This window comes from Neophocaena asiaeorientalis, unplaced genomic scaffold, assembly GCF_003031525.2.
Source record: "Neophocaena asiaeorientalis asiaeorientalis breed wild unplaced genomic scaffold, Neophocaena_asiaeorientalis_V1.1 scaffold512, whole genome shotgun sequence".
Classification (NCBI taxonomy): domain Eukaryota; kingdom Metazoa; phylum Chordata; class Mammalia; order Artiodactyla; family Phocoenidae; genus Neophocaena; species Neophocaena asiaeorientalis.
Window position 1 is genome coordinate 56,338 of NW_020173948.1, and position 12,003 is coordinate 68,340.

The window sequence follows — 12,003 nt, forward strand, 5'->3', positions numbered from 1 at the left end:
CCAAAAAAAAAAAAAAAAAAATGTCAACTACCCCCTTGATATTTATCTGCTCCCTTCTTCCCTTTATTTTTCTCCATAAGACTACCTAACATCTTATTTCACTTTTTATATCAACTCCATTTATTGTCTGTCCCCCTAACCAGAATACTGCGTGAGGATGGAGGTTTGTGTGTGTGGCATCTATTTTTCTTATTACATTGTAGGCCCCTGATCAATATTTGTTGAATGTGAATGAATAAAGAGTCAGAATACCTGGTCCTCAGGCCAATATTATAATTCATTAACTGTGTGATCTAAGCAAAGAGACTTTATGTCATGTATTCTTTATCTGTGACCCAGGTGCAATGAAAAGTGGCTTTCCTACCTCAGGGTCTGTGTCATCAACTGAAAGAAAAGCTGGGAAAAGAAAAGCTCAAGAGGTGCACGACCTTATTTTGAATTACGGGACTACATTTTTGTGTACCCATCTCGGTAAAGAGGTTGTGAACTCCTAGAGCCCAAGGACCTAACTATATACCCACGTTGTGTCTAGCAAAGTAGCTGATGAGGAAAAGCACTAACCACTGTGGCTAACTGGAGTTTGAGTTACTTGGAGGAGCGGAAATAGATTGTCTAGAGCCCTATATGTGTAAGTGCGGGAGTCATGGCAGAGGCGGTAGGTCCCTGGTGATCGCCCTCCCACCCACCAGACTGAAACAGTGGGAAGCCTGTGGGAGTGACACACAAGTGGCCATGGAGATATTGTCCCCTGTCTGGGCCCTCAGTCTATATTCCCCCTAACCTGTCCCCATGGGCTTCATGGGCAGAGTTATAAATAAACCTGTACTTGAAAGGAAAAGTCAGATTCAGCTGCATCTCAACAGGACTGTACCATATTCAAGTGAGTGCATCTTCACTGGGGTCAGGCACACCAAGGTCTCTGCCATCCTGAGGGACCTCGAAGGCCCCACAAACTGTCTCATGGCAGGGGAAGGGGAAGCCCTTGCATCCCCATCTTCACGGGCCAAGACGAAATGTTCCAGAGCATTAGCTGACATCCAGAAAGGCTAGTGAGAGTAAATGCAACAACCTCATTCAGACCCAAATTGAAGCTGCAACTGGGTCTGGCCAGGGGTCACTTTAGGCAGAAGGCCAGAGCACATAGGAGGGACACATGAGGTCTTCTGGGATAGGTAACTGGGGAGATGTGATGATGGCCCCAAGTCTTAGGCTGTTACCAGCAAAGCAGAAAAGGGGCCCTGCGGAGAGAAGAGTCAGGGAGGTATCTGACCCTGAGACAAGCAGCGACCCTCCTGTCTGTCAGTGCTGATGCAGTAGCGTCAGAGGCCCTGAGAAAGGGGAAGTGTGTTACTGTGCTCCCCTTGCTCCCCTCCGTGCCTGTGAGCATCTGCATCTGAAAAAGGCTGCTCTGAGAAAGGAGAAGAACGAAGAGTAAACAGAGGTGTGGATTTTCTGACCTTTGAACCTTGGATCTGTTCTTCCTTGCTTATCCAAGATGAGGATAATCCAATTTAAAATTTTAGTTTTCATTTTATCATATTATATTCTAAGACCCGTGTTTTCCAAACTCTCTCCACTAAGGCCAAATAGAAGAGTATGTCCCAGTAGCAGAAAGGACCCAGGTTAGGAGTGAAGAAGAATCCTGGGGGGGGGTGAACAGGTTAACCTGAATATCACTGATGAGGACACCTGCAGAGTTTATTCTCAAGATTCAGAAACTCTTCTTGAAGCTAAGCCCCTAGCTCTTTAGAGACAATTAGCTCTAAATACCAGGGCACCTAGGGAGCCTATCAGGGAGACAGTTTGACGATAGGTCAGAGAACACACGGGCTTCCTAAAAAAGAAACGTCTCGCCTAACATGAATGGTCAGCAGAAGTTCCAAGAAAGACAAAGCTCTAGGAGTATTAGGACTCAATCAAGTTCTCTTCGTGGCAGTGAGAGCGGCCTTAGAGGCAGCTTTTAAGTGTGGAGGAACCCATCAGCCAGGAACAGAGAGAAGAGCCTTCACAGAGACCATGCCTGGCCGCTAGGATCCTGCCAGCACCTCCATCTCCCAGGAATTCATTGGAGGGAGCTACTGCCTTTCATTTGATGACCCCAGAGAAGTTTCCTTGTTACCTTAAGAGATTGATTTTGGCCTTTTTTTCTTAGTTTTTATTTTGTGTTTTTATTTTTTAATCACAATTGTGTTTTTTTCCTCTTCCACTGACCTTAGACCTGGGGACCTGGAATCCTGAACATTTGCAAACAAAACAAAACCAAAAACCTCCCTATTCCCACTGTTTGGAACACCTTTTATTCCCTTCTCTGTCTGCTTAATTTTTACTCATGTTTCAAGACTAAACAGAAGGACCATCTTTTTTCAGGAAGGTTCCTCTGATCATGACTTTCGCCCTCCCATGCATTAAATGCACATCTTTTGCTTACACTTATCCCAAGATTCTAATATTTGGGTTACTTGTCTATCTTTCACCCTAGACAGGGCATCTGAAGGGCAAAAGATGTGTCTTTGACTCTGTATCATCAGCATCTATCAAATAGACTCCATATATAATAAGTCCTATAAGTAAATGCTTACAGAACCGATGAGTGATCGAAGGGAAGGGAGGGGAAGGGAAGAGTAGGGAAAGGAAGGGTAAAAGGAAAACACAGCCTCTCAGGAAGAGTTTCCAGGTAAGGTATCTCTTAACACCTAGCTGAGAAAAGGGCAGCCCAGTATGCAGACAGTGAAGGTATGGGCCAGGATGAGTCATCCAGGGAACTTGGGAAGGATAGATTTTCAGATAAGCATTGTGATCTCCAGGTTCCCTTTTACAAGTGTAAATGGACTTAGAGAGTAGTGAATGTTAAATGAATTTGAGCTGTCACTTTCCCATTTGGCAGGAGGCTCCAAAGAGCCTTCGTATGAGAGAGCCCAAATGACTTGGAGAAGCAGAAAGAGAGAGTAGGGGAGGGAGAGCTAAGGTGCGTTCAGTTCCCAGGTCTCCAGGGCCAGCCTCTCTGATTGTGCTCCTTATCCTAACAGGCTAGCAGGCTGCCAGTGTGACCTCACCTGCTCCAGTGCCCCCTTCTCCGTGCCAGCTATGAGTGCCTGCAACTTCACACATACCACCTTTGTGCTTATTGGTATCCCAGGACTAGAAGAAGCTCATTTCTGGATCGGCTTCCCCCTGCTTTCTATGTATGCCGTGGCAGTGTTTGGAAACTGCATCGTGGTCTTCATCGTAAGGGTGGAGCGCAGCCTGCACGTTCCCATGTACCTCTTTCTCTGCATGCTGGCAGCCATCGACCTGGCCTTGTCCACAGCCACCATGCCCAAGATCCTAGCCCTCTTCTGGTTTGATTCCCGGGAGATTACCTTTGACGCCTGTATGACCCAGATGTTCTTTATTCATGCTCTCTCAGCCATTGAGTCCACCATCCTGCTGGCCATGGCTTTTGACCGTTATATAGCCATCTGCCACCCACTGCGCCATGCCGCAGTGCTCAACAATAGAGTGACAGCCCAGATTGGCATGGTGGCCGTGGCCCGTGGATCCCTCTTTTTCATCCCATTGCCTCTGCTCATCAAACGGCTAGCCTTCTGCCAATCCAACGTGCTCTCACATTCCTATTGTGTGCACCAGGATGTAATGAAGTTGGCCTATGCAGACACATTGCCCAATGTGGTCTATGGTCTTACTGCCATTCTGGTGGTCATGGGTGTGGATGCCCTGTTCATCTCTTTGTCCTATTTTCTGATTCTACGAACAGTTCTGCAGCTGCCTTCCAAGTCAGAACGGGCCAAGGCCTTTGGAACCTGTGTGTCACACATTGGTGTGGTACTGGCTTTCTATGTGCCTCTCATTGGCCTCTCAGTGGTGCACCGCTTTGGAAACAGCCTTGATCCCACTGTGCATGTTCTCATGGGTGATGTCTATCTAATTCTGCCTCCAGTGATCAATCCCATTATTTATGGTGTCAAGACCAAACAGATCAGAACGCGGGCGCTAGCTGTGTTTAAGATCAGCTGTGACAAGGACTTTCCGGCTGTGGGAGGCAGGTGACACTTACCATGGCACTTTTATCCTTAATGGCTTGATATAATGATTTCCTAATGTTAGCTTAATCCCAGTTGCCCATAAACACATCAGTGCTTTTCTCTGGTTGGCTTCCAAACACTTCCTCTGCTTGGGGTGAAGTTGTTGAGGCTACCGTAATTCTTTTCCACAGGTAAAAATACTATTGACATCCTTACTATATAAAAGGCTTAAATAATAAAATAGATCAATAGTTAAAGAACATAAAGAAGAGTGACAAAAAGTACAATTGGTTTTGAAACAAGGGAAAATTTGCTCTGACTAGTAATCCAAGAACTCTATAGTAAGACAATACGTAACATTTTTGCCGATTAAATTACAGTTTTTATTAATGAAAATTCACAATGAAAGAGTTTGTGTTGAAACACATATCCTCGAGCATCACAGCTGATGGTGTAATTGGCAAAATATAGCAAGAACTTTTTAAAAGTTACATGCTTTAGGGAATTCCCTGGTGGTCCAGTGGTTAAGACTCTGCGCTTCCACTGCAGGGGGCACAGGTTCAATCCCTGGTCAGGGAACTAAAGATCCCACATGCCGTGTGGAGTGGTCAATAAATAAATAAATGTTACAGGCTTTAATGCTGTAATCTCACTTTTGAAAATTTATTCTAACGAAATATCTCTACCTATGGGGTAGGTACTCTTTTTGACCCCTGTTACCAGTGAAAGAAATGAGGTTTACATTAACAAGAAAGCTAAGTCACACAGCTTGTGGGTGCTGTGCCATGATCTGAAATTAAATTTCATAACCAAATACAGTTATTTAATATCCATGCTATCTTGCTTCCTGTTTAACATCTGCCATTTATTTCCTCAGCCTGTGTAAATCCTGTTTTCTCTCTGCTGTGTGCCTTATGAGGTGAATGACTGCATCTGTATTGAGTGGTAACCCTGCCCTTGTTGTGAGCAACAAATCTAGGTTACTCTTCATGTTTTACAGTGACCATTCATGTTCTACAGCCTGCTTCTTTCCAGATTAAGGGAGAAGATATCTTCTCAATCATGTCTCCCTTTTTTTAAGTGTATTCTGTATCTGTCAAACATTTCCAATGTCTGAGTTTCAACTTAAGTGTAAGATATTATAAATTTTATTTAAAATTTTGCTAAGTGTAACACCTATTTCTTTCATGTTTATCGAATCCCATAAACTCAGATTTGGAGATGTGAGAAGTTCCCTGGTCTTCTTTCCCACCAGTGCAGAAATCTGAATACATCTTTTCTCAAGATGGGCTATTCCCATTGTATAGTTGAGAAGGTCTGATGAGAAGCTAAAATCTGAAGGCAGTCATTGGGCCTATGTGTGCCCTCAGTAGCTTCACCGAACAAGTCTTAGGTGGGGGATTAGGGTGGATAAACCATGGGGAGACTCCAACCTGTGGGCTCTTTCTCAGGAGGAAGGAACCTCGGACTCTTAACCTCTCTTCTGGAGAAGGGTCTTCCTAGCATATGTATCTGTGAGCATCCAGTTGTGATTCCCTGCCCAGAGGCAGTAGAATAGGCTTCAAAGTCTTGCAGCTAATCAATGCAAAAAGACCAGGGCTGAGAGAAAGAGACAAAATGGAAGAAATGGATGATTTCCCTAAAGAAACGAAGGGGTGCTCAATGCTCTGCAAAAGTGGAGATTCAGGTATTAGGCCTCACCCTAAATAATGAGGTCAGGAGCCTCGTTTTATGAGATTGAACCACCTATGTCTCTCCTCACAACTTCCATCCTCTTTTATTTTCCTGTGCATTACTCTGCCTCGAATCATACCCTCCTGGCTATTGCCATATACCTAAGAGGATGACAATTTAATAAAGTGTGTATCTCATGCTCCCAAATTCTTCACTGTTCACTGCCATACAATTTATTCATAGTCTATTGCAGTCTCCCCTACCCCTCCCTCTGCCCTAAGATTTTCACTTTTTTAAAAGTAGTCAAACGTCTTATATTCATAGCAACACTATTCACAATAGCCAAAAATGTGGAAATAACCCAAGTGTTATTCAACATATGAATGGATAAACAAAATTAGTATATACATACAATGGAATATTATTCAGCCATAGAAAAGCACAAAATAATGATACGTTCTACAACATGGATGAATCCTGAGAACATGATGCTAAGTGAAACAAGCTAGACACAAAATGACAAATATTGTATGATTCCACTTATATAAGGTACTAAAAATTCATTGAGACAGAAAGTAGAATAGAGGTTACCAGGGGCTAGGGAGAAGGGAGAATGAGGGGTTATTGTTTAATGGGTACTAAGTTTGGGATGATGGAAAAGTTCTAGAAATGGCTAGTGCTGATGGTTGCACAACAATGTGAAAATACTTAATCTCACTGTATTGTACACCTAAAACAATTTGTTAGAATGGTACATTTTATGTATGTTTTGCTATGATAAATAATTACCAAAGAAAGAATATAAAACATATCACCATCAATTTAATAACAAGAACATATTGAAATGATTGCATTTTGGATACACTGGGTTAAAGGAAATATATTATTAAGATTTTTAAAAAAGTATCCCAAAGAGGAAGATACTTAATCCCCATATTGGGAGGAGGACAGATCCTTGGGATGAGATTTAGGAGCTCAGAACCCCTCTTCTGCCACTAAGTGGTGACCTTGTCTAAATCACATCACAATCTCTTTGAACGAAGTTAGTAAACTTGATGATTAAGTTAGATAAACTCTAAATCCCATCTCTATCCTAAATATTATGTGCTCTGAGCATTAAGAAGCCAGGAACAATTCTAAAGGTCCTGCAAGTCTGAAGCTCTCCAGGGTCTCCTTGGGAACTGCTTTCTGACCCACATAAGAAAACCAGCCCCCTTCCCTGAGGCCACACATGCTGTTTACCCAAACACAGTATTTATCAACTTGATCTCCTACTCACCTATTCTGCCAATTATAGCTCTTTCCAAAAATCAAAACTTCTCTCAAAGACTGAGGCTTTTCCACACAGGAGATATTCACGGGCTCTCTGAAAGGAAGCCCCGTCCAACAGAGAGAGCAAACCATTCTGATTCGTCAAGTCAATTCACTCCCTGTGAGGTTCGTTTCCCTCTTCTGTTTATTAGGAGCAATAATAGAATCGACCACTCAGTGATTTTGTGAGGATTATGTGCAATTATCCAGCACAACGCGTAGTGCAATACTTAATACATAGTATGAACTCAATAAATACTTATTATTATCATCATCATCAGGGAGGAGGTGGATAATAATTCCTGCCTCTCAGGGACATTGAGGGGATAGAAATGTGGGTTTCTGCCTTTGGCAAGCAAGACACACAGATTTTTTTTAAACACTCATCTGATCACATTAGCCTGGGAGCTTGGAGTTTAGGAACTGGGCTTTTTTCCTCTCTTTCTCTTATACCAGTACCAGGACTAAGATTTGGGAGATGGGATAAAGGAAGGGAGTGTAGTAGATAGGGGAGGTGGGACTTACATGGGATTCAAATTGGATTGAAATGACTGATTTTATGCACTACAGGAGGAAGATCAACAGAAAGGCCATAGTTTTCAAAGTTGTCCCTGGAAAATGTGATTGCATCCTAGAAGGTGACAAACTAAAGGGGGGTTATGACCATTGCTTATTGCTTGTTCACACAGACTAGGGTCCTGGGAGAGTGTTTGCATTTTGTTTCCCAATGACCTGGAAGGGCTTCCAGGAGGAGGGCCTCTGGGTGCTCCGGGAGCTGAGTCAACTCGTCGAGGTAGTTGCAGGCAGCCCCTGCCATGAGAGACCTCTTGGTCTCAGGCAAGTGCTCACTGTAGTCAGAGTATCTTTCCCAGTGAAAAAGGGTCTCCAGGGACTGAGGACCATAAAAGCACTGCCTTGTTCCCAGCCATGTTTATGTTGGCCTGGACAGTGGACAGCACCAGTTTAGGTAGCCAGTTCCCCATGAGAGCCAACGTGTCTGAGGTTGCCCTGTAATCAGGACAGCTCCCATCACTCCCCAGTAATTAAATGTAGCCCCCATCTCTGAGCAGCACATCATTTATCCCACACTGGACTGACAAGAAATAAGGACAGAACATAAGTTTGTTTTTTTGTTTTGAGGGATAGAGATTTCCTCAGGCTTTTTTTATTATTAGAAGAAAAGATTTACTCTCAATACACATTTAGGACCAGAGATTACCAGAATCAACATATCTGAGATTCTTTCCAATGATGATCACCACGAATTCTCCCAACTGATGCCAGCATTCATGCCCAATGCCTATTTTTTAATGTCATTTAACATTAAACGTTCGAGGATAACTTACAATGTTCTAGGCTCTGTAAAAAAATGAGGAGGATACAAAAATAAACAATAGTGGATACTGTAGCCTATGTCAGATATTATCCGAAAGAAAAGAGATAACAAATGTTGGCAAGGATGTAGAGAAAAAGGAACATTTGTGCACTGTTAGTGGGACTGTAAATTGGTGCAGCCACTATGGAAAACAGTATGGAGATCACTCAAGAAATTAAAAATAAAAATGCCATAAGCAATCATTACCTCAAAGAGATATCTGCACTCCCATATTGATTGCAGCATTATTCACAATAGCCAATGTATGGAAACAACCTAAGTGTCTGTCAGTGGATGACTGGATAGAGAAAATGTGATATACATGTATATTACATATACATATTATATATATATATATATAATATACGGAATGTTACTCAGCCTTTAAAAAGAAAGAAATCCTGACATTTATGACAAGATGGATGAAACTGGAAGGAATTATGCTAAATGAAATAATTCAGACAGAGATAGACAAATAGGGCACATTACCACTTATATGTGGAATCAAGATGAAAAAAAGTCAAACTCAAAGAAACAGAGAGTAGAAAGGTGGTTGTCAGAGGCTGGGGTAGGGGAGGTGTAAATAGGGAAACATTGGTAAAAGAATACAAACTCTTAGTTATAAGATGAGTAAGTTCTGAGGATCTAATGTATAACATGATGACTGTAGTTAATAATACTATATTGTATAATTGAAAATTGCTAAGAAAGTATAACTTAAGTGTTCTCAGTGAAAAAAAATTCATATTTGAGTTAATTTGTTAATTAACTTAATGGTGGGAATCCAATTCTTTCACAATGTATATGTATATATAATCATCACATTGTACATTTTAAATATATTGCAGTTTTATTTGTTAATTATATCTCAATACATTCATAAATTAACTCAAAGTCAATCACTGACCTAAATGTAAAACTTTTTAGATGTACGCATAAATCTGTAAAACTCTTAGAAAAACATAAAAGAAAATCTTCAGGATTTAGGGCAAAGCCTTCTTAGTCTTGACACCAAAAACATAATTCATTTAAGGAAAAACTGATAAATTAAGCTTCACTAAAAATAAAAAGTGCTGTTATGTCAAAGACTCAGTTAAAAGGATAAAAAGAAACTATACGGAGTGTGAGAATATGTGTATGCAAATTACATATCCAAAAAAGGCCTAGTATCTAGAATATAAAAAACTCTTAAAATTCAACTAGAAAAAAATTTTAATTAAAAATTGGTAAAAAACATAAAGTGATATTTCATGGGAAAAGATACATAGATGCAAATAAACACATGAAAAGATGTTCAAAGTTATTAGCCAGTAGGAAATGAAAATTAAAACCATGGTGAGATATCAATACATATCTGCTAGCATGGCTAACTGTTTTTACAAATATGAAAACATCAAATGCTAGCAAGGATGTGGGGAAATTGGTTACTTAATTCATTGCTGATGAAATGTGAAATGGTATAGCCAGCCATTCTGAAAAACATTTTGGTAGTTTTTAAAAAACTAAACATGCAACTGATATATGGCTGAGCATTTGCACTCTGGTATTGATCTCAGAGAAATGAATTATTTGCACTGAAAGCTTGTACACAAATGTTTATAGTAACAATAAAATAATAGCCAAAAACTGGAAACAACACATATGTTCTTCAACAGATGAATGGTTAAGCAAACAGTTTAACATGCCCTACAATATTGTTCAGCATTTAAAAAGAATAAACTATTGAAGATGATGGACTAGGAAGAAGACCCTGAGCTTAATTCCTCCCACGGGTAGACCAAAATTACAACTATTTACAGAGCAACTATTTATGAGAATGACCTGAGGGCTAGCAGAAAAGATTTTCCACAGCTAAAGATATAAAGAAGAAACCGCAATCAGATGGGTAGGAGGGGCAGAGACAGTGTAGTCAAGACTCACATCCCTGGGAAGGTAATGCACAAACAGAAGGATAATCACAATAGAGGTTCTCCCGATGAAAAAAAATATCCAAGTCCTACATCAGGCTCTCCAGTTCAGGGGTCTTGTATCAGAAAGATGAAACCCTGGAACATCTGGCTTTGAAGGCCAGTGGGATTTGCATATAGGAGAGGTAGAGGGCTGTAGGAAACAGAGACTCTGCTCTTAAAGAGCACACACAAAATCCCCATGCTCTGAGTCTCAGCAGAAATTAAGGAAATAATCCCACTTACAATTACATCAAAAAGAATGAAATAACCTAGGAATAAATCTAACCAAGGAAGTACAGTAACAGACCTTTACTTGGAAAGCCATAAGGCTGATGAAAGAAATTGAAAATGACAAACAAATGGAGATATATGTGTTCATGAATTGGAAGAATTAATATTGTTAAAATGGCTATACTACCAAAGGCAACTTACAGATTCAACGCAATTCCTATCAAAATGCCAGTGGCATTTTTCACAGTACTAGAACAAATAATTCTAAAATTTGTATGGAAACACAAAAAAGACCCCCAATAACTAAAAGAATCTTGAGAAAGAAGAACAAACCTGGCAGTATCACACGTCCTAATTTCAAACTACACTACGAAGCTACAGTAATCAAAACAGTATGGTACCAGCACAAAAACAGACACATAGATCATAGAACAAACTAGAGAGCCCAGAAATAAACCCACACTTAAATGGGCAATTAATCTATGACAAAGGAGGGAAGACTATACAATGGAGAAAAGACAGCCTCTTCAATAAATGGTGTTGGGAAGACCAGACAACTGTATGCAAAAGAATCATACTGGACTACTTTCTCACACCATATACAAAAATAAACTCAAAATGGATTAAAGACTTAAATGTAAGACCTAAAACTATAAAATGTCTAGAAGAAACATAGGCAGTACACTCTTTGACATAAGTCTTAGGAATAATTTTTGGATAAGTCTTTTCAGTCAAGGGTAACAAAAGCAAAAATAAACAAATAAAACTACATCAAACTAAAAAGCTTTCCTTTGTACATCAGAGGAAACTATCAACAAACCCAAAAGGCAGCCTACTTAATGGTGAGAAGATATTTGCAAATGATGTAACTGATGATGGGTTAATATCCAAAAATATACAAAGAACTCATACACTCAACATAAAAACAAACAAACAAACTTATTAAAAAATGGGCAGAGAACCTGAATAAACAGTTTTCAAAAGAAATACAGATGGTCAACAGACACATAAAAAGATGCTCAACATCACTAATAATCAGGGAGAAGCAAATCAAAACCACAAAGAGCCACCACTTAACACCAGTCAGAATGGCTATCAACAAAAACAACAAATAACAACTGTTGACAAAGATGTGTAGAAAAGGGAACCCTCTTGCACTGTTTGTGGGAATGTAAATTGGTGCAGCCACTATGGAAAACAGTAAGGGAGTTACTCAAAAAATTAAAATTAAAACTACCAAATGGTCCAGCAATTCCACTTCTGTGTTTTTATTCTGAAGAAAACAAAAACACTTATTTGAAAAGATGTATGCACCCCTATGTTCATTGCTGCATTATTTACAATAACCGAGACATGGAAGCAGCCTAAGTGTCCATTGATAAATGAATGGATAAAGAAGATGTGGTATATATATATATATATATATATATATATATATAAT

At 40.1% G+C, this 12,003-nt stretch overlaps 1 protein-coding gene across 1 annotated transcript; it reads left to right on the plus strand.

The window, feature by feature from the left end:
• Positions 1-3,042: 3,042 nt before the first annotated feature.
• On the plus strand, positions 3,043-4,047 carry LOC112404739 (olfactory receptor 51E2). Its single transcript, XM_024752845.1, has one exon. The coding sequence runs from the start codon at positions 3,085-3,087 to the stop codon at positions 4,045-4,047; it is 963 nt and encodes a 320-aa protein (XP_024608613.1). The 5' UTR covers positions 3,043-3,084.
• The last annotated feature ends 7,956 nt before the right edge of the window (positions 4,048-12,003 follow it).